At 38.3% G+C, this 27483-nt stretch overlaps 1 protein-coding gene across 2 annotated transcripts; it reads right to left on the reverse strand.

The window, feature by feature from the left end:
• Positions 1 to 27296, reverse strand: csnk1g1 (casein kinase 1, gamma 1). Of its 2 annotated transcripts, XM_015012854.2 has the most exons (13): positions 25971 to 27294; positions 18937 to 19348; positions 18321 to 18361; positions 17665 to 17734; positions 13068 to 13219; positions 12735 to 12969; positions 11837 to 11922; positions 11153 to 11237; positions 10760 to 10908; positions 10571 to 10678; positions 9627 to 9737; positions 8214 to 8317; positions 1 to 3709 (listed from the first exon to the last, which is right to left on the reverse strand). In XM_015012854.2, exons 2-13 carry the CDS (start codon positions 19115 to 19117, stop codon positions 3655 to 3657), a joined length of 1377 nt encoding a protein of 458 aa, XP_014868340.1. In that variant the 5' UTR covers positions 19118 to 19348; positions 25971 to 27294; the 3' UTR covers positions 1 to 3654. The 2 variants fall into 2 exon arrangements, with proteins under 2 accessions (XP_014868340.1, XP_014868343.1); XM_015012857.2 differs by lacking the exon at positions 9627 to 9737 and having other exon boundaries at positions 25971 to 27296.
• Positions 27297 to 27483: the final 187 nt, after the last annotated feature.

Consider the following 27483-nt stretch of genomic DNA (forward strand, 5'->3'; position numbering starts at 1 on the left):
AAAGGTGGACAGATCTTTTATTTTACATAAAAAGGGTGCAAATTGGAGATTCCCTTTAGGTGTGGAGGGAATAAAAAGTGATTTTTAGAAGGTTCATGTGTGAGACACCATTTCATATGAATCTGAGAAAAACAAAGAGAGAGAGAAAAAAACAGTCATCTCAGATAAAAAGGCCATTTACCTTTCTGCAACTTAAATATATGAAATCAATAAAAAGAAGAAATGGTGGGTCCTTCATATTTGAAGCCCTTGACTAACTCATTCAAATACATTTTTTTGAAGTGACATTCATATTTCAACACAATATTATTTATTTACAGATTAAGGATTTCTCTTAATCACAGCTCTATTTAAAAAAACAAACAAAAAAAAAACAGAAAAAACGCAGAGGGAAAGATAGGTTCTTGGAGCTGTACAATTTGATTTTCCACAGTCTGAGAAAAAAAAATCAGAAATCACTTTTTTTTTAATAGAAATTCCCAACAAAGACTACAATTGTGAGGCTCTGTACAATTTACAGTTCAAATAATCAGCACAATATTGCAGTAAATATCACCTCTCCCTCAAAGAAACAGTAAATCAAACAACCCTACAGTACAGCAAAGAGGGGTGGGGGGAAAAAGTGCCAGAGAACAAAAAAAAGACCATTCATGCGCTCATTTGCTTTGATTTGATTTACACACGTACACAAATACACACAAACGAAAGCCATAAACCCTGACTGACATGAACAGTCGGAACAAAACTGGAATGTGTAGCAAATAAAATAAAATACAAAAATAGACAGAAAAGGTCGCGAGGAGCAGAAGCTGCTTCGTGTCGCGGATCCAACATTAAGATAAAGAGACCGCTCGCCATGCAGATAGAGCTCACGGTGAGTGTGTCGCTTTAAGACAAACCCAGAGAGTTCAAATCCAGAATAATATAGCTATATATACCAGCTCAGCCAGAAGCTATAGAACTAGATACTGCGTCACAAACTCAGCAGGGAAACGTAAGAGTGGGTCCACAAGGCGGTGGGTTTGGCCCCCTTCCCTTTTTGGACTTTTAAGACGGAACGAGTCGTTAAAAACACCGCCTGGTATGGCACCGCTGCTCTGCAGAAGAAAAAAAAAAGAGAAAGAAACGATAGGCGACGTGTTCAAGGACACGGGATGGAGTGAAAAAGGAAAACATTCATCTCGATATTTTCCTGGCACAGGAAAAGGCATGGGCTAGTAGTAAAAGTAGTAGTAGTCTCGGAAATGGCACTCGGCGGGGGAATTCAGGGCTGGGAGCGGAGAAGGCTAAATAGTCTGGATTAATCCATCTCGATAAACGGAAATCTTTTTAGCACAGGACGCTGGAGCGACACGGATCCAGCTGTCCACGGACGACCTGACCTCAGATCGAAGAAATGAATAATCGGTCATTCAAATAGCTTCTTCTCCCATCGTTTCCCCATTAAATCATTTACGTGGAGTTACTGCGAACAAAGTAACTCCACGTTAGCAAAAAAAAAAAAAGAAGAAGAAAGAAACAAAAGAAAAACAAAAAAAGGATTTCCTATAGATTTACATATTCAAGTACTTTCAATAATAACTTAGGCTCCCCGGAGAAAGTCACGCGCCGGGTTGAGAAGGGCGGGGCTTAAAAAAACAAACAAAAAACCGGGCTGTACAGTGTAAATACAACAAGGAAGCAGGTTTACATACGGACTCATCTACAACATTCTAATGGAGCAGGTCCACGAAACGCCGAAGCGGACACTCCACCGAGTGTCGCTTCATCTTACACTTACAAGGTGTCTGTGCGCGGAGGGACCGGAGGGCTGAGTGGAGGGCGGCCATGGCACCAAAACTAAGAAGAACGAGCCCTCCCCCAACCAGCACACTAGGCAGCTACAATTAAAGTAATAAGCACGTTCAAAGTGGATTTTTTGTTTGTTTTGTTTTGTTTTTTAAGAAGGCAAGGTCTCCTCTGGGAAAGCCGGGGTCAAACAAATGTAGTGCAGTAATAATCAAGCTTTGTTTTGTTTAACCCCCCCCCCCCATCTCTTTCCCTATAAAAACCATGGCTAACTGGAATGAAAACGACAAAACAAAAACAATAAAATTACATTAGACAGAATTCACATTAGCATATAATGAAAACAAATGAAATTCTTTTTTTTTTTTTTTTTCCTGTTATGATAGGCAAGGTGAGATATTGTTTCAAGGCATTCCTCCGCCGCCGAGTTTCTGTCCGTCTCAGCCGCGGTTCGAGCGGCGACCCCGACGTCGAAACATCTCTTTGCAGCACAGGGGCGGTGGTGGCGTTGGAGGGAGGGGAGCGCCTTGGGTTTTGGCTTTTTTTTTTTTTTTTTGTCCTTTATCCGTGGGGAATACATATCCGTGTTAAGAAGAGAAAAGCCGTGGCCGGCCTTTAATGGCTGCGAAACAGTCTCTTGCTTTGGGTTTAATCGTTTGGAAATCACACACACAGACCAAAAAATAAAAAATAAAAATAATAAAATCTCACAACCATGCTGTTAACTTGCTATCCAAAGCGGCGAAACAACGCGGCGGTCAGTCGAGTTTGGTGGATGGAGGTTAAGGCATTGGACAGAGCGGTTTTTAGAGGCGGTGACTCTCCAGAGCATACTGTCCTTCCAGGGTGGCATCGTCTGATGTCTGCTGTGGTCACAAAGTCCAGGAAACCCTTCCTAATCTGAACTGAACTCAGTTTTTGGTCTCAGTTTTTTTTTTCTCTTCTTTTTCAACAACAAAAAAACCCCCAACTAATTTCGTTAAACCTCTTTAACTGCAACTTCCTTCCCATGCACTGGAGAGATAATAGAAATGCTCCAGTCATTTCGCTCATCTGTCAATACATTCAGTGTGTATGTAGTAGTAGCAACAGAGTGGTAAATGGCATTATTTTTATTTTGTTATTTTTTATTTTTCCTTCAAGCCCCATGTAGAAACATCAGGTCGCTGCTCATTATCGCCAACAGTAAAAAGAGGGACTGTAGTGTATTTCGGTTCAACGACGGGACATCCTGTGAGAACTGGAAAGACTGTTAATACTCCTTTTCGCCTTTGTGTATTCAGCTGCTTGTCCTGCATCGAGAAATGATCCAGAAAAGATAAAAAAAATAAAAATAAAACGAGTTGGCAAACTAATGAGGAGGCGTGGCAAGATGAATCACGTTGAAACAATAGGACCTGATGGTGCAATGGAGGCGAGATTCCACAGGAAGATCCTCTCTTCCTCTCTCTCAAAAAACAAACAAAAAAAAAACATACACGAGACTTTAGCAAAAAAAAAAAAAAAAAAAGAAAGAAAGAAATATGGCAACAATGACGAGAGAAAAACATTTTGGTTGTCATAGAGAAAAAACCCCCAAAACATTTCTTGGACGCCTGACCTGTAAAACATCCCATATAACTTAGAGTGGAGGGAAAAAAAAAAAAAAAAAAAAAGACTCCCATCATAAGACATGTTTCCTATACATCTCCACAAACCACGGTTTGTCCCCCCCACCCCCGTCAAAGCGGTCCTGGCCGAGAACAATTCAATCAGAATCTTTCAGTAGACTCCCTCTTTAATTCTGAGTGGGATCATCCAGGTTTCTGAAATCACAATCGACTGTAAGCGGACATGAGGAACGATTCGTTTCCGGTCCCCGGCTCATCATTTGTGCCTCTGCGTGTTCTTCTTCCGTTTTCGCCTGAAGAAACAGCAGCACCTGCGGACAAAACAGGAGAGACGTTAACGCGAACGTACGAGCGGCAACGCGTGACGCAGAGGAAGCGGGTTGCCTTAGAAATGCTGCTACAATGTAGAAGAGTTAAGATTTCCGTGGCTTAAAAATCATTTTAGCATCAAGAACAAGGTGAAAGAAAGCACTTGCATCCACTGTGCGTCTGGACGCTTAGTCACTACCAAGGCTTTCATGTACAGGTGCGTCTCAATAAATTAGAATATCCTCAAAAAGTGACATTTATTTCAGAAATTTCTTCCAAAATGTGAAATTTATGCAGAAAGTGCTAAAATGTGCATTTATTTTTCATAAAATAAGTTAATTGACATTACAGAAAATAGTCATTGAGCTAAAGAAATTTATTCCAGAGTTGTATTCAAACATCAATGGAAAGTTGAGTGAAAGGAAAAACTGTACAAAAAAAAGTGCCATTTATTTTGAAAAGCCAATTCATAAATTTGGTGGATAATCAAAAGCTGTGGACTTTGCCTGGGATCGGTGCTTCGAGAGCTGCCAGACACCAACATAAAAAGCATTAAAACACTAATTCATGCAAAAGGAATCCCGCCCAAATATTCTGAGCTTGCACCACCGAATGCACTCAGAATATTTGCAAAACACATGGACAAAATGTTCAGCAGGCGGAAGTATTGGGTTGTATTTTTTTGTTTGGTTTTCAAAAACTGAATATTAGGTTTAGGGCTGAAGCAATTAATCAGATTAATCAATTATCGAAATAATCATCAACTAATTTCCAAATCGATTAATCGCTAACTGGGCTATACAGACTCAAAAACAAGCCGTTTTCTGAAAGAACACCACACTCGGAGCAGCAATTCAGCCAAAACTGCACAAAATAATAAATAGATTTTCTTATGTTTCTGATGTTAAGTCAAGTAGATGTTTTTGGGAGATTTTTTAGCTGAAGATGCATCCTATGCTACATATACTCAAGTGTACACTAAAGGAAAGTCATATTAACACATTTTATGCAATACAATGTCTATTTTCTTATCTAAAAAAAGACATTGAACTATTTGTTTATTTGTATCTTTTAATGTATTTCTAATATTGCATAAAAAAGCTTTAAGTGGTTAAATGAAAAATCTGCAGAATGTGTCAATTTTGATCAGATTAATCGTCAGAACAACCAATTATTTAAACAATCATTAGTTGCAGCCCTAATTAATTTCCATAATAATAGGAAATTAGCAGAACCAAATGCTTGATTGATCACTTCCTGTTTGTGTAATGCAACTAAAGGTTCTACCTTTTGATTCAAATGATTGAAATGACCTCGACTTTTCAAAGATGCTCTCATTGACTGAGCGAAACCTGTACATGGAAAGAGAGGGCGACTTTTCCCTGTATGCGCTAAAAGAAAAGCACATGAAAAGCATAAGACATGGCGAGCCTGAGCGCTCAGTAAGAACACACAGAGACAAGACATAGGACAGTGACTGGGTTCTTTTAGATAAATAATGTCAAAACCAATAAACAAATGCTTAAAGCCTGTAAAGAAGCTACCGAAGCCTAATAGAAAGACCAGCTTAGTATTTCTGCCTTGATCCGCCACTAGTTCCAACATCATCGTGAAAAGAAGAAGCACTACTTAACTTATTGCTAAAATGACTGAATTAATTGGAAAAACAATAGAAAACCGCACTTGGGTTCAAGGCAGTATTGTACCAGTGAGAGTCTGCTTAAACTTAGTGAGTAACTCCACTGGGCCCAGCCTAGGCCGGTCCACTCCCTGTCCCATGAGTATGATGTGGACAAGCAGAGAGGGACTCACCACAGGTTGAGCATTTTCACGCAGCTACAGAAGAAGAGAGAAGAAAGAGTGTAAAGAGAAAAGAAAGGTAGATTAATACAGTAGGACTAGGTTGATGGGAGTCGGCGCACAAACGCCAAACACACACACAACACACACACACAACACACACACACAACACAACACAGGTGGACACAGAGGGAAAGACGAATTAGAAGAGGAAAAGGATTCCATCTGATTTATTTAATGCTGCTGAACTGATTAGTGTGTTAAGTTAAAGTCAAATTTACACTCATATTCTGAAGGTCTCAATTTGCACAAAAGATTGAAGGGCATAAAAACAAAAGAGAAACCAACACCAGTACAAAAACTGGATTTGATTGGAAGAAAACATCCTGCACTTTGAGATATAGAGATAATTTTTTACATAATCAATTGTTTCAAGCATATTGCTTAACAAGTTATTATTCCTAAATGTCTAAGAGAGCAGTTGTAAAGTTACGAAGCCTGATTCGAGCATTTCAATTATATTTCCTAAATGGTATCAATTTTTAGTTTTTTGTTTAGTTTTAACCAATTTTTATTTATTTATTTTTTAAAAAAAATTCTAAACACAAGAGGAAAACATTGCTGTAGTTTTTTTGTTACAGGCAGAAATTTTGAATCCAACAGAAAATGAAGATTGTAGATGATCCACACTTAAAGCACAACCCTTTGTATCCTATGGTGATACAATGAAGCAAAAAACATTCAAGTTTAATTATTGAAAGATTAGTTGAGAAATTAGCTTCATTCAGGTTTGCAAACCGCACTCCACATCAGCACTTGCGTTGTGCTTACAATAGTTTTTAGTGTGGAAGTTGCTACTGACAGAAGAAGAATCCATACTAGCTGTTTTTAATATCTGTGAGCTGTTCAGGAAGTCTGAAACAGAAACAAATGAAGACATTTAAGAAGAAACTTTTTTCTACAGAAGCATGCTGGCAGCTCATTCTACTGCTTAAGCAGCAGACTTAAAAATCAACAGGAAGGCTAAATCTACCAAAGAAAAGTTTACAATGCCAACTCCATAGTCATTTTGATGGTTCTTGAAATGAAATGAAACTTTGGACATTAAGATCAAGCTAATTAATGTCAGAAAAGTCTAAATCAAAGCACCGCTAATGGAAATGACTATTTTAAACGGACCTCAAAACCCACGTGAGATTATTTATGCATTCATGATATTTTCCTTCATGAATAAATAAAACGTCAAAAAGCCATCCATACGTGCAGTTTTAATTATTCATGGGTACAGACAGTACCGGCTCAAAAGACAAAGCTAAGCTGCTTCGGTCACCACATTTACATTTATTACGGGTAGTTTCTAATCGCAGGCCAGAAACAAACTATATGATTAGGCCTTAAATAAGCCGGCCATCATGCTAAAGATTTGTGTGAGCAAAGCAGAGACCTGCAATCTGAATAAATGGGAGAAACCTCTGCTGAAGGTGTTTGGTCATGATGGTTGTCTCCTGAGAATGAAGGCAGGAACTCAGGAAGGAGTGATCAGCTCAGTAGGACTGAAAAATCCCCTCATCTATGTCTCTGTTGGTACTTCTGCTAAAAGGTGATCAATCATCTACTTCACTGTAACATGAAGTACAAAAAACGTACAAAAGAATGCACATCATGCAGGTGATGCCTGCAACAGCAATATGATGAGGCTAATAAGAAATTAAAAATGTCTTTAATAATGAAAAGAAACATTTGCCCCCACTGTAAGTCAGTCTAAATTACATTAAATTGTTTATTCAGTTTACTTTCTGTAAATATTTCTCTTTTCTTACTTGAAGTAAAGAATAATGTGAAAAAAGCCATATATAGGAGAAAGGATTAAATAAGTTTGCACTTCTGCCTTCCTCCTTTCCAAACAGACTATCAAAAAATATATATTTTACTGTTTGAATTGTGAATATGTTTGAAATAAATAAACTATGGTTCCTGTTGTCGTCTTTGTCTTTTCCGTCAGTGGAAACATCCAGTCGTTGATCACATATGTGATGTGAAAAAAAAAAAGCGTTTCCATTGCAGTTTCGTAAAATAGACTAATTTATCCTAGCTCAAAAATTGATTGAAAAACGTGAGTTTGTTTGAAATTGGAGTGTTTCCATTAAGCTGATTTATTTTCAGAATCCCAGTTGTTTAAAATAATCAGCATTTTTCCTGTTTCTTAAACATGTTTCAAAAAGCACTTCCTCAAATATGTGGAAAAACAAAACAAAACAAAAAAAAAAAACCCAGCTGCTTTCTTAGTGCCATTTTGTTTTGTTTTTGGAGACATATGTTTCTAAACCTAAATGGGGATAATAATATGATCCCTTTATTTTGTGTTGGATTCAAAACTGTGAGCAAAACTTTGTGGATATTCTGCTATCTTAAAGCGGAACGAACAGCACTTTTTAGTCAAATTGAATTACTGTATTTAAAGTAAAGGCTACATACAGCACCACAATGGAAACTTGAATCTTATTAATTGATCTGCACCAAATGTAAGTATTTGAGAGAAATTCACTGAGATAATGTGACAGAGAAACTCGAGTTCAGTAAATTAAGACTATAGCAAGAGGTCTGGGCTGTAACATTACCACAGAGAGGTACAGAAGGAGGAAGACTGGAAGGAGGAAAGCAAGAGAAGGACATGGAAGAGAGGCGCAGAGGGCCCAGGATACGTACTTGGGCTCGTCGACCACTTCCACATCTGCCTGAGGTGTAATCGGGGTGTTAGATTGAGCCAGCGGGTCGTCTGCGTTCAGCTCGCCGTTGGTTGAGCTGACCACCTGCATCAAAGACGGGTGTTACTTCTGATTAAAAGTTTGAAACTGCCACAGTTTCACCCAATAATGCTGGCCAGAAACAACACGAGACACAAACACTTCAGCAGCTCAGCTCTGGTTTAGAGTCTCAAAGCCCATTTCCAAGAGTCTTCTTCCCCAAACAACATGGAGGGTAGAAGCCCAATAAAATGCTCAATCTAAAGTTATAGTTAAGTAACACACCTGGTAAATGCTGGTAAGCATTTTATAACACGACTAAACAAACAGTGAGCAAAGATTTTAACATGAAAGGTAAAAGCTCCACCCAAATAACTCTATTTAGAGTTATCAAACTATATTTGTAGCTCAAATTGTGAAGTCTACACAGAAAAAAGTACTGTACTCGTTATTCTCAAGTATCATTAAACTAAACTTTGTTTGAAGTGCATAATGAATCTCTGTAATTCAAAGAATTACCGAAATACAATGAAAATATATATTTAGCGGTTCAAAGGTGTCTTTTACTGTAAAGTTACAGCTTTTCAAATCCAAAATGAAAATGTAATAATTTATTTAAAAATATACTAATGTAGGTTTTTTAAAAGCCTACTTTACTGTATTTTATTAAATCAATTTAAAAATTTAAACTTGACTAATTGCACCTAAAATTAAAGTAAATTTTATGGATAATTTCTCATTTGCCCTCAACATATTTACACTTTGAGCAAACCAGGTTAAGGTAATAAATAAATAAATAAATGAATAAATAAATAAATAAATAATAAAAACAATAGCCAGAGTCGCCCTTTGAGCATAACAAACCATACTCAGCATGCATTTCCTTGGCAGAGCCAGTTCATCCTGCCATGCAAAAGTGTGCTGATTTTATAAAAGAAGTGCTCAGACTCAGAGTCATTAAATGTAGAAACCAGAGCTCAAAATGCAAAACTGCTTCCAGATGCCAAAGAAAAAAAAAGGAAGAAAATTCTCTTTGAACATGTGGGGTGGGTGGCACCAGATCACATGCATACGGTGGAGCAGAAAACAACATTTCCCAGCCAGGGGTAAAGCAAGTAAAACGCTGTAGATCTGTCTCACATAAAATGCAAAGCTACGATGTAAGACGACAACAAAAATATTGTATTCACTTCATGAAGTCTCATAAAACTCTAAATAAAAAAAAATGTAATAAGAAAGACAACTATGCAGGGAATCGTTGTGTTTACATTTTAAGTGCTGGGATACTTTATGAGACAGATCTGACTTCATGGAGGCTGTGGGGTGGGGGTGGTGGGGGCAGGGGGTGTTGGCTGATCGGGTAAGGGGTGTGTACCTGCACTGAGCCCCCGTGCCTGTCCGCTGCCAGGTGGGAGGTCAGATAGGAAGAGTTTGCTTGCCGTGTGGGCTGCACCTCCCATGCTCCTCGTCGGTCTGAGCCTGCCGTCTGCTCGGGGGAGTCGGGGGTTGCCATAGTGATGTGAGGGGGGAAGTGGGGTTCGGGGGTGAGGTGGGGGGTGCAACGGGAGAGGGGAGGAGGGGTGAAGGTGATGGAATAATTGCATTAGAAAAGATGGCATTTGGGTGTGTGAAGCAAGGTACCATGCGAAAGCGGCATGACCAATGAGGAAGGAAACAAAATAGTAAAAAAAAAAATAAAATAAATAAAAAACATGAATTAAAATTAAAAAAAAAAAAATCTAAGCAAGGCCTGAGTCTAAAGCCAAAGGAAAGAAAAAAAAAAACAAGCTCTTGCAGCTCGAATTGCACCGAGTACAGAAATTCAGCCACCCACATATGGATGAAAATCTTTTGAAATAGCACAAAAGTTACTAAAATGCGCTCCTCAAAAAAAGGTAATTTCAGACTCCCTTACGAAAATATTCAAACCACTTCAACGTTTATATATTTTATTTTTTGTCTCATTATTGTAACAATGCTTTTGTTAAACATAGGAGTAATGATGTGATGACTTCCTGAAGGAGGAGTTTCAGAAAGTTTTAGAGACAGAGGCCCGATTTCAAAGTGCTACATTAGGAAGTAACATTTTTTTTATAGTCACATTTGATATGTACATCATTTTTATAACAGCTGAAGGTAACATGGTTAATTGATTACGCTGTGAAATGGCACTATATGAATGGAAAACACACAGCACTGCCCCTTTAAAAGATCAAATCAGGCCGGTTTGATTCAATATTCCTGCACATCGCTTTGTAAAGCTGCTAAACAGCTTCCCATGTTCTTACTGGAACCGACTCTCTCTGCTCTGAAACATACCTGATTTCGAACCGGAGGGTGCTGCGAGGGCCGTTCTCTGTGAGGATGGCTCTCTCTTGTTACCGCAGAGGCACCAGAGTCTATATGGACAGATCCCACCGGCGTGGGCTGGCGGAAAGGAACGAATGAGCCGAATTCAAGGATTGACCTATTTAAGGCATAACCTTAAAAACAACAGGGCTCACTTACTATCTGCCTCCCAACCCAGTCGTAAGTATAGTCAAACGTGTATCCTTTTCTCTCAAACAGCTCAGTAAACAGAGTCCTCAGATATTCGTAGTCGGGCTTTTCAAAGAAGTCTAACCGCCTTACATACCGCAAATAGGTGGCCATTTCCTCTGCGTGAAAGGAAACAAAAAAGAAGCTTCACATGGGTTACCTGAAAATGCTAAAGACAATTTACTGTCTAGCAAAAGTTTATGACAGACCTACGAATGTCATCTTCACAGAGAAAGCTTTAAAACAAACTTAATTGATATTTCCTCCATTTCTAGGAAATACTATTTCATTTTAAGAATTACAAAGATTATTATTTTTTTAAATAATCAAAGTAAATTCATAAACTCATCGGCAGCAGCATACCTGGAAAATTCTCACAGAGGACTTCAATAGGAGTGTTTCGTTTTGTATCACCAATCTTCTGGTATCTTTCTTTCAAGGTGTCAGCCTAAAAAAAAAAATTTAAAAATAAATGAGAACATCATAAAAGAACATTTCAGTTCTATTTTCTGGAATATTAACTTTTTATTGAATAACACAAAATGGTTAAAAACATGCTAGAGAAATCTCTTTATGGAAAGAAAAGAAAACTCAAAGCACATTTTAAATGTGGGATCTTTCATCCCACTGAATTCCTTGAGGTGAATTGTGAATAATTTGCTGCACATCTCTCCACCATGTTCCAGTCTACAAAACCTACACTAAGTCCAAATCTGGACCGTCTATGGATCAAATATTTGAGATCACAACAAGTGTCCAAAATGTATTTAATTAGTGTGAAGGGTAAAAATCCCAGTAACATTTTGTCTTGTTTTTATTTCATTTATTGACATTATTCTATGAATAAGTAAGGCAACAAAGTAGAGACACATTTTATTAGTTATTTTTAAAAGACAACGTATCAACTTCTAATGGTAAAAATGGAAAAACTTCTGAATATACACACCAATACATCAAATGCGTTTCTCTTTAATGATGAATGTTTTCTTAAGCAAGATACGAAACATTCTCCACAGACTCGGTGACATGGCCATGCCCTCGTCATACCTTTAGTCCTTGCCAAGGTAAACTCCCACGTAGAAAATACATGAACATGTGCCCTAAAGCCTCCAGGTCATCTCGTCTGCTTTGCTCTGTATGAACACATTATTATTATTATTATTATTTTTTTTCATTTTTACATTTCATTTACAAAAAAACAAGGCTTTAAACATTCGACATATAGGACTTTGGTAAGTAAACCTTGACCTTTTTCCCATTTTTCAGGTTAAATTTACAAACTTTAATGTGTTTTTGCAGGATTTCATGTGAAAAGTTAAACACAAAGTAATCCATGATTGCGAAGTTGAAGCAATGCAATATTAGAAAGGTTTTGACAGAGGACTGTTGCTCTGTGGGTAGAGTAGTAGTAGCTTCCTCCTGCTACGTGGGCAAGGCACTAAACCTTATGGTGGGTTCACACCAAACGCGTTTTGAGCGTCAGGCGCCTCCGGTTTACATTCAAAGTCTTTGTGGAGGAGCGTCGAGGGCCTGTGTGGAGCGTTTTGAGCATCTAGCGCGGCACAATTTGAAGCATTTTGAGTGTTTGAAACATCCAATATTCCACATAGACTTTGAATGTAAACAGATGCGTTTGACGCTTAAAACGCGTTTGGCGTGAACATACTGTAAAGTTATCAATCGATCTACGTATTGGTGTATAAATTTAGAAATATTAACGTAGAGACTGCTGAATATAAATTCTCACCGCGCTTTCTGGATGTTTATTTGTAAAAAAATAATGTAAACCATGAAACTTTTTTCCTTCCACTTAAAAAGTTTAGCATTACTTTGTGTTCATTGTATAAAATCCCAATAAGTCAACACCACAAAACGGGGGAAAGTTGAGTGCTAGCATGACCCTGCATCAAACTCCAACAAAAACACAGCTTTGGCGGTGTCTTACCTTTGCCTAAGTGTGTGTTAATGGACATGTATCTGGCAGTACCAGTCAGGCTCTTATGCTCCCGGTATGGAATGTGTTTTTTGGTCTCGGGGTCGATGTACTCTTTGGCTAGGCCAAAGTCGATGATGTGGATGATGTGCTCCTTTTTATTCCCTTGCCTTCCGATGAGAAAGTTTTCGGGCTTGACATCTCTGTAGATGAGATTTTTAGAGTGCACGTACTCCATTCGAGAAATCTGGTGTGGGGAGAAACAAGCGGGATCAGCCACAGAAAACATTCCAGCGTCCTCCAAGTGAGAAAAACAACAACTTGTTCGACAGCGCCGGTACCCACCAGCTGAATTGCAATCATCAAGACGGTCTTCAGTGAAAAGGTCCTGTCGCAAAGGTCAAACAGATCCTCTAGACTCGGCCCCAGCAGCTCCATGACCATGGCATTGTACTTCCCACAGGGGCCGAAGTAGAAAACCTGTGGTACTCCCTCTGCTGGAGAAGTGAAATGACACGAAGACTTCAGAAAAGACGAAGCAGAACCTGTTTAAAGGCACATCCCGCCCTAACCTGACATGGTGTCCCACCAGGGTTTGGGTTGAGGGTACTAGTGGTACAGATGAAATATTATCTTTTCACAGACTCGCAGCACAAACTCCCATTACGATCATATCCTCTAAGCTTCACTCAGTCTAATTGCTTCACATTTTCATGCATTCATCATCTCGTCTCTTATTTTATTACTTGCCAATGAGCAGTTTACTGCTGAGTGGGCAGTCTAATGTGACTATAATGATGGTAGAGATGAGGCCCTTTTACTACTCTGTTTGGGTTGTTTGTCATGGTGGTCTTCTGGGCATTGAAGCTCTTTGTTTCAGAAGAGCATTAAGGAAAAAAAAAAAAGCTGGAGCAGCTTCCATGTGAAGTCCTTTAAAGTTATTCTTCTTTAACAAAGGATCCGCATGCAGCCAGAGATGCTGTGACTCGAACGGAGGCTGTCATCCTGACTGCATCGTGGTTTCAAAGAACAGGAAATCAGGTCAAACTGGTAATTGGCTTCAGGGAAGCATGACTCAAAGTTTGCTCCTTCTTACTGCCAGTCAGCGCCTATTAAAAGTGTCTTCCCAAGAAAGTTCAAAAAAAGCTCGCATTTTATTTTAAAAAGCTTATCGAACAAAGGTGTGGTCAATCATGGGAAATCGGCTCTGGAAAGTGAGGGATGCACATTGTTTTTGATGCAGCATAAGAGTTTTGCTCAGAAGATAGTTTGATTTTAAAAAGTGTTAAAAATATGTAAATCGTCTGACAGAGGAGCAACAATCAGCACATCAAAGTACAACACATTCACATACGAAGATGCACAGAGAAAGTGGCTGGTGATCAGGTGGTCAACTTTTAGTTTCATGAGCCTCAGTTATTGCCTGACCAGACAGAAGCATATCGATAGGATCTTTTTCTGATCACTGAATGCGGCGTAATGAGAGCTGCCAGGTTGTATAGCAAAAAAATAAGAATGTTGTGAATCAGGTGTCTTTCATGTCAGGGGTGGAGTTGCCACTAAATACATCTTGTATTAACTTGTTTTATTATAACATGTTAATACAAATGTTGTTTGTTGCCATGACTTCTCAGTTTTGTCTTTTCCTCTTTCTGCAGGTGTAGGAGCAGACTTCCGACTTTCTCACCTCTACTCGTTTCCCTTTAAACCTTTTCCCCACCTTTCCACTCTCCTCTCTTTTCCGTCTTTGTGCCCACTACATTTAAAATGAAACCAAAGCAATTTCAATTACATATATATCAAGTGGGATCACTGTGAAAGCCGCAATGCTAGGCCTGTGAAAATAAACCTGTTGGGCTTCACCTCTGCACTCGGACAACAATTCTGAGTTCCACTCTGCCAGATATGTAAAAAGAAAAGAAAGAAGGAACAAAAGGAAGAAAGATACATGGTAAAGCAGAATGTAGTAGAGTGCAGAATGCTAACTTTTGCAAAAAAACAAAACAAAACACTAAATTCTTTTCAGATATTTACATCTTCTCGGGATTGCACACAGAGATTATTGACCAGCTAATGCTAACCAAAACCCAAAGTCAGTTAGAAATAACATTTATGTAACTATTTTGCCCTTTTTTCAAAATATTTCAACTGTTTTACAGCAGCGGCTCTCACACAGTGTGACGTTGCCCCTGACTCTGATATGAATAATGAATTCTAATGACCAGTAGAAGTTTCAAAGCTAGTTTTATGGTTCTTCAAGTGAAACTGGAATTGGCTTAAAAAAAAGATTTAAAGTATTTCAAGAGTCAGAGATTGGAACTCTACTCATACAGACATCCAAACGGCCCTCCATTTGTCAGTCAGTGCTTTAGGCATGAATTGTGAAAAGTGGCATTCTTGGCAGTAGATGGCGCATGGGAATGTAAAAGGCAGCTGCGCTGCATCCTCTGCCATTATGTAGTTTCTGTGGGTTGTTAATTGCACCGCAGAAATGAGTGGATCTAAACCCAGGGTGGCTGCGGGACGCCTAGAAACGGTTTAGATAAAAGATGCGCTATAAATTAGTGGAGAGGCTTAAAACAAGGCTGGTCAAGCTTTTGTGAGCTACCAAACATCAGTGATGACGTGAGCATCAATGTTTGGAAAAAAACTGTCATGATGAGTAAAGATACTTCCCAGTACACAGGATAATGATTCTTCCCAGTTCTGCAGAGCATCTTCCTTTTACCCATTCTCTTCTCAATATCAATTGTGATTTTAATTCATTAAAAATTATATTTATGTTCTTGGAACTCTAATTTGTAGCAGACAATAAGGTGTGGCTTGAAATCCCACAGAAAGCCCATTCCCATGTTTATCCAATCCAAGTTTTTCATATCTCTAGAACGAGATGTTCACTTTTAAGAGAGTGAAGTGTTTCATGGCGTGAGAGATAATACCTTTAACACCTCCTCTGTGTAAACCAACCCTTATACAAACAGCTTTCCTCCTCAAACATCACCGTCCTCATCATTCTTCCCGTATGATTTGAGCTGAACAACTGAAAGCCGACTCTTACGGCGTGATGGAATCATCCTCATTAATACCCAGGGACATTTGGTTACGCATCAGCAAACAACACCTGACAGAGGGTCAGAGTAAAGCCGCATAAATTCATAAAAACGCCGCCTGCACAGATGCAAACAACCCTTTCGCCTGAGAGGAATGTGGTACAGCGAGCAGCCAAGACGAAATGAGGTCACATTATCCCATCTGGAGGAGAGGACAGAGGTGGGTTAGCGCTAAGAGAGGCAAGGCCTGCTTGCTAAATATTTAATGGGTTTCCGCACAGTTGGCCTTTTCCAGTCTGTGCCTTTTGCAAAACAATAGCCATTATTCTCCCAGACCGATTATCATGTGGACCTGCGGAAATCCAAAATCTCATCATGATTCGTAACTAACCAACAGCTTTAAAGCCTTGTTGAGGCCTTTTTACTTTTTAATAAGTTTAGATATTTATAAATCAAACTTCAGACAGACATATTTATTTAATGTTGGCAGATTTTCTATATATTTTTTGCGTTAAAACTGACACATTATGCTTTTGAGGCCAAAGAATTATAATAACCAAAAAAAAAAAAACTGCTTTATTATGAGTTATAAAAATAGGATTTGTGCAAAATATAGAATGTCAGCACAAGTTCCAATCTCTCCCATTAAAACATAGAGAGTACTTCTACAAAACCTTTGTACACAGGTAAAAATTTAGAGTGAAGGAAAAAGTCAATTTTTCTGAATGGACTTCATAAAAGTCCATTCAGAAAAGTTGATCAACAAATCAAGAAGCTGACTGACTCCATGACTGAAAGGCCTATCACTGTTACTGAAAAGAAGGGTGGCCATACTGGTCACAGATTATTATTTTTTTTATGTTTATTGGAAAGTTTAGTGTTGTTTGTGTCAAATTTTCATTAACAGAAAGAATAATAAATTACTATGGGAAAATGTAGGTTTTTTATATGCTTGTCAAACAATTATACACATATTAATAATGTAAGAAGACAAAAAAATCATTCATGTTTGAGGTTTATGAACATTTTTGATTAACCAGCAGCACTCTAGTTGTCCTCAAAAAATATGCTAACAGCTGCAGCATGTGTTGAAAACTAAACTAAAAACTAAACTTTTCTGAAATTTAATACTTAATTTCAGATCAGGATCACAGCATTTTAAAATTATTCTAATTGGAGATCCTGACAAACATCAGCCTGTACTCGACAACAGACACCTATGATTTTATGATTAGCACCCTCAATGTGCTGTACTGTGAGTATGTCTTGGCAGACAAGTTTGAAAATCAATGCCTGCTTTTCATGTTTAAAATCTTAGAGGGAATTTGAATGGATGACCGGGATTAATTAGGAATGGTTGGGAAGGAAACGGTGTCTCTGCTGGACGCAGACGGGTTTGTCTGGGCAACCTTGGAAAAGAAACAAGGCATCAGAAAAGACGGCACAGGGCAGAAACCTTTAATCCCGACTGAGCTGGAGACAACAAGAGGCGAGCGAGACACAAAATTCTCTTCCCTTTGGGTTGATCATTTGTCTTTAAAACGGCGGTCTTACGTTTCAGTCAACCATAAAATCTTCATATCTTTTCTAGGTTAATAAGAAGCCCAACTTCAACTCAAATAAAAGAAACTGTATCCCTACAAGGCATCTCTAAAGGTCACTGTCCCACACAGCGCAAATACACAGGTAGGACTTCATGCACTCTTTGCACACAATATCCTGGGAGATTAAAGCGAGCTCTTAAACCAGCTCCATATCTGCTCAGAGATGTGTAATCACTTGTTGTGGAAATGATGCAATCTCTGGCCTCATCTTCCAAAACAATGAAATCATTATCATGCAGTCACACACATAAACACAGCAGGGAATTAAATCCAAATCTTTGATCTCACCTGTGGTCCCCAGGCTTTTGTAGAACCGGTACTCCAAATGTAGCTGTGGGGCCCTCGACTTCACTGGTTCCTACATGACGTGCACGTAAAAGATTAAATTCATTTTATAGTGGAAAAAAAATAATAAAAAAATCACACACATAAAAAACTCCAAATAAAACAAGACGCATTGATTAGGCTCTTTATACTGACTGTCGGTTTTCCTTGAGGTCCGACTCTGTTTTTGTCTAATTCCATTTTTGTTTTCTTTGTACTAAAGATGCATGAAAAAGGAAAAGTCTACTGCAGGTTCTTTTAATCTAGTGGTTTTAAAAAAAGTCAATAAAATCAAAAGATTGCAAGAGCATCTCCACTTCAATCCAAACATATATCCCTCATCTTTATTGAACAAAGAAATGCACTGAACTATATGCCAAAAAGATAGTGTGAGTTCTTAGTTACGACATTTAATTACTAAAAAACATATTTAGGTATTTGATGTGTTGTTTGTTGAGGAAAGCTAATCAACGCAAAAACTGATCTCTAACCAAGTGCATATCTAAATAAAATAAATCACCTTTTTCCCCCTAAAATGGAAAGAGTCGAAGATAAAAAAAAATAAAAAATTCATGCACAGCAGTAGTAATGAGTAAAATGTTAAACTGCAGAGGACTTACCAGTTTAATGGCTACATACTCATTTGTGTACAGATTTTTACCTAAAATAAGACAGAAAAGTAAAAGTATATTAAAAATCGGACATTTCATCTGAGTGTAGTTATTTCTCCCCTTCACCATTCTGTATCTTAACACTTATTAAGGCTACTTTAGGGACATTTCACCCAGACCTAACATCAAATCAGAATGGTTTGATGTAAGACCATTCCCACTTACATCCATTTGACGGAACGTTTCATATTTAGTTTCAAAACCAGAGATTTAAGCACGTTTTTTATGTTCTAATCATTAAATCCATAAAGAAGCACATACATATTTAAGTAAATGGGCATAAAAGAGTTTGTGTACAGGCACAAGTGAAAGTAGAAAAAAAGCAAAATGGAGTTAAGAAATAGAGTTTAGATCGGGCCTAAAAAAATCCAAACAGACCAACACCGAGTCGACACAACTAGCATTGATTTTAGGCCCAAGCCCAAAGAAAACCAGACAACATTTTAACTAAGCTTTTACTGCTTTTAATTTTCTGAATTTTTAACTCGATATGACACGAGTAACTAATGCCACAAGCCTCTCTTCGGTTCAGCGTCACTTCAGAAAAGATTCAAACCCCACGTACCGAGCTTCAGTTCCCCAAAGTTTCCACAACCGATCTTCTTCCCCACGCGAAAATTAGGTCCGACCATGAGAACGCCAGAGGTGTTGGAGGAGCCCGACGGTCGGTGTCCACTCCGGTTTCCCTGGTTAACTTTGGTGCTTCTGGTCGTCCGCTCGCCATATTTCTCTCTTTGTTGATCCATGGCGTGCCGCAGCACTGGTCAGCGGGAGCCTCGAGTGACGCACGAAAGAAGGCCTCCTGGGCCGGGCCCACCGCAGCAGCCACAGCCCTGGTTACTGGTGGCACCTGGATGGCACAGTCGCTCTCATGGGCCAGAAGCTGGAGCCGTTAACCCGCGGGCCTCCCCGACCTCACCCTCTCAGCTCGATCAGTTGCTAGGCCTCGACATCTGTCACACAAGGAAGGTAGAGACCTGGAGAGAAAAATAAAATCAGAGAGGACAGGTTAGATCTCAGATATGTGGGTCTGAAAGGGCTTAATTTATATTATTACTATGAAATATAGCAGAATGAAGAATAAAAATAAATAAATCTAAACCAGACTGTAGGAAAAAATAACCAGGCTTGACAATCCTACCAGGATAGTTCTTATTTACAAAGCAAACTGTGCAATGACCTCTTAACACCAGAATAGCAAACTAAGCAAGTATATTAAAAAAAAAACTCTTTAAAGACAACTTCACTTAAGTTTTTACTAAAAAAAAAAATAAAGACAGGCAAAACAGCACAAGGAAGTAAGAACAAGAATCTGATGGAAAGAAACCATCAGATTCGGGGAACGGGGAAGTGGAAGCAGCTTTAACATATCTTTAACTACCATGTTCTTTACTTAGCTTTGAACTTTCATTTAGGTGTATGTGTAAACAAACAGAAAAACAGAACTGGGTTTCTTAGCAGAATTCATTTAGAAGTACGTGTAAGTCTTCCAGTAAAGTAGCAGACAGGAAGTGGACCATGAAGGAGATCATTTTGTCCTTTAGTACGTGTCTGCAGACGCTTTTAAAAAGAACGTACAGAGTTTTCAATGTTCAAAATAACTCTGTATTGGACAGGCTGAATTAAAACAAACAAAACATAAATACCCCATCAGATCCCACGTCGTCATCTTTCTGTTTTTTTTTTTTTTTTTTTTTTTGCCAGTTCTGTTATTTTACATTGAATTAAGTAGAAAAACTGTCAAACAAGTAAGTATAACCCTTGCTGTTTCTACAGGACTCAGGAGGGAAAGTAGCAGCCATGTGCTGCTAATCAAAGCAACTTGAGGAGCAACAGGACGATCATCTCAACAAGAGCAGCAGTTTCAGCAGTTTGCTGGTCTGAAGAGTGACAACGCTAAGCCATAAGGAACAAGCCAGAAACAACGAACCTTAGAAAAGGTGGCACAATATCAAAAGAATATGCAACTGTGATAAATGAGATGACGATATCGATTATAATTTTCAATCAATTTTTTTCCACACCTGACAGTCCGGTAGACTCGGTTTGACTGGTGTTCGAGTGGTCTTTGTAATTTTTAAGTTGTTTTGTTTCTGATAAAAAAAAAATCTGTTTTCTGCTGATATGACTATATATATATATATATATATATATATATATATATATATATATATATATATATATTCGCAATTAAACAAAAATTCTCTTGGTCTGACTTATACTCTGTCATGATTAAAACAAAAGTCACTTTTTGACAACCTTTTCTGTAATTTCTGTTTTTAGAAAAGAAAGCGGTTTTAAAAACGACAACAAAAAAAGACTCATTCACAACCTTCAAAACAAGCGCAGATTGCGAAAATAGGTCAACGGCGGTTCGCCGTAAAAAAGCACTGCTGTCCTTAAGAGATAGCGATCAAGTCACAGTGGTCACAGAAAACACAGCGAGCAGTTTTAGCATCAACACAAAGCTTAAGGCATAGTATATCATCACAAAGGCATTACACACACCACCCACAGCTACAACCCGGCGGACAATGCCAGAGGAGAGTATTATGTCAACAGTTACATAAAGCCACGTCTACCTCCACTCGACTGCAGATCTAAAAATCGCTTGATTACCACTGATGAAGACAGCTCAGTGTTTTATTATGTAATGACAAGTTATGTTTCGTCAATAGTGCTAAAATCCATCTATTTAGGTCTACTCCAGCAAAATAAACATTCTGATTTTGCTCAAAAGTATCCATTTCACAAAAAAAAGAAGCATTTTAAACACCTATTAGTAATTCAGTGTGAAAAAAAACACAAACTGTTTTGAATACAATGGCATAATTCCTGAGTATGGTAAAGCTGATGCTGAAGGTATTGTGTGTGTGTGTGTGTGTGGGCTTCTGGATGACTCATGCTCAGTGTTGCCTGCACAGATCTCAGCATCAAAGACAGCCCGTTTGCTCTCAAGGGCAACAGAGCTCCGTTGCTATTACATAAAGCCGAGAGCATAACAACACAACAATAATAATAAAAAAAAATAATAATAATAATAAATACGTTTTCAGAGCCAAGCTGCAACGGCTTCCGCTGGGCAAATAATGATTTGTGGGCCGTTCTAATCCTAGCGTTTTGATTAGCGACCGAGGAAGAACTCCCTCATCTTCACACACACACACACACACACGCGCACACACACGAGCCGGGCCCTCGAAACGCTTTCATTCAGTTCACACCGCACGATTATATCGGAGACACCGCAGTTCACTTTACAGCTGCAAGGTTGTTACAGAGATAATTGCTTGTGTTTATAAAGGAAGAGAACAGCTTCAGTGATTTTTAGGGATGTGTGTAGAAGCCCAGAAAAAGGGTAAAAAAGTCTACTACTGAATTTAACGGAAAGATTTGTTGCTTTTCTGTTTTAAACAAGTAATTACGACCTGTTTTGCATTCCCGTCTCAAATATTTGTGTAAATGCTACAACACCCTTGTGTTTTTGTTACTCAAGGTCATCACACCGACCCATGCTTATGCATCATTCATCTGCCCAGCAATGCTGCGGTCACTCTGGATCTGACATGCCCAGACATGCCCGACCAGAAGACTGCCGTGGAGACGAGGTAAAACCTGCAACATCTTTCCCGTGGCTTTCCCATGTTATTTTAACTGATTGGACATGCAAATTTACAAGACGAGAACTGATGTGTCGTGGAAGGCAAGCAGGTGTCTATAAATAGAAACTGCCTGTGCTGAACATCTCTTTCAGTTGGATCTGTGTGAAGGGTGTAGCAGGATTGTGTGATCCCTGATGAGAGGTGGGGAATCCCCGGCCTTCGTCCCTGTGAAAGCAGCACGTCTCCAGACAAAGTGAGGACGTGTTGCGTGCCGCACTAAGTTGGCTGAACTTAGAGAAAAATGCATTCCTCAGACGGAAAACACGTGAAATCATTTGATTTGACCTTTTATCGACTGGTGGATTCTAGAAGTTATAATCTCTGTAAGAAACTTGCAAATGCCACGACTCGAGTAAGTTTTATCCAGCAGTCTGTAGTTAAATCAGACCAAACCTTTCTTGTTTTTATGTCAGTTTGAGTTATTTCTATTTGCTAAATGTCAAATTAGATTTCTTTTTAGAATTCAGAAGGTTATATTAATTTGTTTAGGGAATATCATCTTAATCTGTATGCAGAGTTTACAATAAGGGTATTATAAGTCTGGCAGGCCACCAGGCTTTACTTGTTTATTTTAAATAGGGTTTTTTTTTTTAATACAGTAGAGACAGATTAAGCCAAGTTTATAGTTGACGTGTTGTACTGGGCATGAGGCAGTGCGCACCAACTGCACCCTCCCTACACGCTATTATTTTTCAAATTATGATGCCTGCTCGTGCACCTCCAAATTTTTGTAACTTTTAACGCTTTTCAATACAAAAATATGTTGATTCCTACCACATGGCTCAGCAGGTTTTCTGGAGGGAACCCTGGTATGACTTGAGTCAAACATTTTGGGTTTCCTTCCACGAGCTTCTCACATTTGCTTGCTGGAGCCAAAGTGCGCGTTTTGTCCTTAAGACACTTTGTAACCACTTTGGTTGTTTACTTGGCGTAATTGTCCAACTGAAGACCAATCTACCCCCAAGCTCCGACTTTCTGGTTGATGTCTTCAGATGTTGCTTCAATATTTCTTCATAATGTTCTTTTGTCATGATTTCATCTACTTTATGAAATGCAGCACTTGCCACTTCCATATTTCACAGTTGGGATGGCGTTCCCATTTGGCCATTTGGTAGATCACAGGACCTGTCCTCGGATCACAGGACCTGTCCTCAGGTATTAAGGTATTTGTCCCTTTGCAAACTGAAGTCTGAAATTAATTGTATTTGCTTTGGAGCAATGGCTTCCTCCTTGCTGTCAGTACAGGACACGTTTCATGTTTCCTTGTACATAATGATACTGTCTTACCAGCTTCTACTAGCTTTTTCACAAGCTCCAATTTCCATCTAATTCTAAACAATTCTTTCTTTGTAAATGCATTAAAATAAATTCACTTCAGCTTAATATACATTCAAATAGTATCTGATTAAAACACATACAGTTCATAATACAACGCAGTTACATTGAGTTGATCAAATCAATATGCCAATTGATATATTATTTGATTAAAGAAAATGACAGCGAGAGTGTTTATTTTATGATTCTAAAACAGCAAAGGACTGTAAAAATATAATAGAACATTATGACAGCAATGATCAGCAACAAAACGCATTGCTTGAGTTAAATATAGCAGTTAACTTTCTCAAACTATATATTTTTTTTAAAACAGCAAATATTTGATTCAAAACTTCAACAAATGTAAAAAGCTAAACATTTTCAGCTGAACTGAATTTATCATAAATATTTTGTGACCCATTTTCTCTTTAATAAAAACGATGAATGCTCAGAGAGCAGTGATTAACCTTCAAGTGGAAAGATCAGCGTTTGAGGGGGGCCTGCCAGCAGCGCAGACCCCCACTGTGGCAGTGCCAGCTGCCTCTCATTTCGAATAAACTAACTTATCACTGTTTAGACTCTGATTACTAAAATATACATCGATTCTCAAAAGCCACATAATACCTGGTCACCTCCGTTTATGAAGAACTTTTGTTTTTTTCAATCTGGCTTTCAAATCAAAACTAATGAACACGTCTAAACCTTATTAAAGCAAACGTTTACATAAATGGTTGAGAACACAATCTGCCAAAACTGTAAATGTCTCAGGAAAAACACACAACGGGATGGCAGCCATTAATTCCTCCATCTCACTTGTATCAGTGTTCTGAATGTGCTGAAGAGCTACTGCCATTGGATTAAGAAAAATATATATATTATAATAAGACTCTCTACGTTCTCCCTTTCGTTCCATTAATTAATTAGTTTTTGTCTTCAACTTAAGATTTGTCAGATGCCTGAGCCGACTTCTCTAGCGATCCAGATGTAAAAAATAAAGTCTAAGGTTCCAAATGGCAACGTTTCGTTACATTTTAAAGTCCTGAATTGTTTTCATCGTTTCCTTGCATCTCTGCACATCTGAGTATTGCAACTTTTTTTTTTTTTTTTACAAATAATTACGCAACTTTATAACTTTTGACATTTATTTCATTTAGACCAAACATTTTGACTCGGCACAGGCGGGTTACAAGCAACAAGCTTTAAAAAAAAAGAAAAGTTAGTGTCAAACTTGGAATTTTTTCCTTATCTTACTGTTTCAATGGTTTGAAGTCATTTTAAAGAAACGCCAAAGGAGGAAACTGAGTTTTCTTTTGGCCAGCAGCTAAGAATCAGACACTTCCTGCTGCACACTGCTGGTCAGCTAGATGCATAAAGATATATAAATGGAACTGTTTGGAAATGAAAGCAACAGTAAAAGAAAGAAAGAAATCTTAATGTCGTGTTTTGGAAATTCAAAGGGTGCTACCCAATCAATCTATTTTTAGATATTTCCATTATAACTAGAAGGTGTAATATTTTGTACCCAAAGCACTTGGAGACTTTACATATAAACAAATGTTATAATGTTAATTTTAGTGATCAACACACTTTTGCAGAAAATAATCATTTAGCTTAGAGTACTCGGTTTATATTATACATCTGTAACAAAGTGAGTGTGAAAATTTCATCTTATTTAGATTTGACTCATTTAGCTTTTTTTTTTTAAATGTATATATATATTTTTAACACTCAGCAAAATGAAATCATGACTGATCCTGAATGATCATCAAAATTAACACTGGCTTTGATGATTTCTAATCCAGTGTTTTAGAAAATGCAACAAGGTGAGTAATGTCTTATGCTTTGCTGGTTCTGCTGTAAAGTCTTTCTGTGTAACCACACAAGGAAATGTAGGTCGAGATGCAACATTTGACCACAAGCAAAGGAAATGTGCAGGTGCATTTAAACAGAGAAGTCAGAAAAACAAAACTTCAGTGTTTCAATGCAAGACATAAGAAATGTGCTGATCAAGAGAGCTCCCCGGTGTCTATGCGAAACTAATCTAGAGCAGAGGAGCAGTTAAGGCGTAAAAATACACTTCAGTCGTGGAGAATATGAGGTTAAAAATGAAGATGATCGATCTAAGGAGGCCTGCGGTTGGTCCAGAATAGGGAGACGTGTTGGCAGCTGTGTACCTCTGGGTCCCGGACAAAGCCATTACTGGCAGTCCAACATAAAGGCAGGCCAGACCGAGCAGTGAACGAAATAAACATGGACGAACTCAATTTAGCCTCTCTCAACATTAAACATAAATAATAAGCCGTGTAGCTAACGTTAGCAAAACATTACTTAGCGACAGGTTGCTCTGGTATAAATATACTCTGTGTACAAAACAAAAAGAAGAAAAAAACACAGCAGGAATATTTCATGGTTTCCCTTGTAAACAAAGTTGCTTAAATGGGAACAAAAATATATATATTTCTTTACAGGTCGTTAACGACAAAACAACCAAGTGATGGCTGTGTGACAGCTGGACCGAGCGCAACAAGGAAATTAGCTCCGTTAGCAACGAAAATATTAGCTTAAAACCTTTTAAAAAATGCTCCTTTCCTGGTTCCGCGCGAGCAAAACGCAACGAGCTCACCTTCACGGGGATAAATCCACACACGACCAGGAGTCCGCTCGTGTTCCGCTCAGGTCCAATTTAACCGAGCGCTGGGGGAGATTCATGTGAGGCTTTCCTGCGCTCTCCTTGTTGCTGAGGTTTTCACGCTAACAGCCGTTAGCGACTCTCTCCATTCTTCGTCTGCCGTGAAAAGGTTCTAACACACCGGATGGAGAAAAACGGCACCGCCCGCTTCACACTGCATACTTCCAGGTCAAACCGAAACTATCAAATTATTTATCATACTAAGAACTAGTAGAACTATGGCCAACTAGTAGAACATTTTAAAAGACACCTGTTTTTATATTTTGTTCGAAAAGTAATCATTTTGAAGGCTGGACCAATCTAAATAAGGAATTATGTAATGTACAGTTCATGTAAACGAGACAATAGGGGAAAAAATGTCAACCGGGAATAAATGCGAATTCATTTGGATCTTTTCCTCCTGTAATAACAACAGAAGCATTAATCTTTTATAAACTTTTTTTGCTTTCATTTTATTTCACTGTAAACAACACTGCAAACTAGCGAAGACATTGGTGTCCCATTATCTGGCTAAGAGAAGAGTTTTGTGTTGAGGAGTGACATATTTCTTATTGTTGCTAAAATAGTGCAGATCCACTTCTTTTCTTCAAACCATTGTTTGCAATGTCCGTCAAAATGTAGTTTTTCAGACAAAAAAAGAAAAAAAAGAAAAAAAAAGGATCCCTGTTTTTGAATTAGAAAATAAAAATGTGTCCTGCAATTACTTTTACGTTGAGGATTTTTGGCCCACCTGGCAAAAAGTTAGTTCAGAGATCTCACAGACTGATTCACTCTCTCCCAAATACTCTCACACATTTCACCCCATTTTCCAACCATCAGTACCAACTAACTTCTGATTAATTGCTTTGAAACATAAAATTGGGCGTTTTTTGATTTTAACCAGTAGAAAATTCAGTTACAGTATAAAGGAATGTCTCAACCAAATCCTTTCCACCATTCATAAAACGAGTAGAGTGGGACAGGTTGCTTGATGCTTCTCTAGGAACAAGTACACACTTCTCTACAGCCTGAGGAAAAACCACATTACACTGAAGTTCTCATTATAGTTGACCCGTTCTTCCAAAACGTTCACAGCAGTGTATAAGTTCAAAACCCGGCTTGTTTTTTGTGGATGAAGTTATTGTAGGAAAGCCACTTTACTGGACCTCAATGCGCCTCTCTATATACTGCCACCTACTGGCCAAATGTTCTACGTTCATAAAACTGTGTCTGGCACCTTGTGAATATCTTTGTTTTCAGCCTTAGATATCTACAAAACCAAGGACTAAAACAAATAACTAAAAAAAAAGTGAAGACTGTAAATCTAAATGTACATTCTGGTTTTCCATATTTAATACATTTGCAAAAGACTCCTATTTTCCACTTCGTCATAGTATTTGTGTGTGAAATCTTGAGGAAAAATATTCATTTAACACAATTTAGAATAAGGTTGCATTAAAAAATGTGG

This window comes from Poecilia mexicana, unplaced genomic scaffold, assembly GCF_051168715.1.
Source record: "Poecilia mexicana isolate PSO_F unplaced genomic scaffold, ASM5116871v1 scaffold_3, whole genome shotgun sequence".
Taxonomy (NCBI): domain Eukaryota; kingdom Metazoa; phylum Chordata; class Actinopteri; order Cyprinodontiformes; family Poeciliidae; genus Poecilia; species Poecilia mexicana.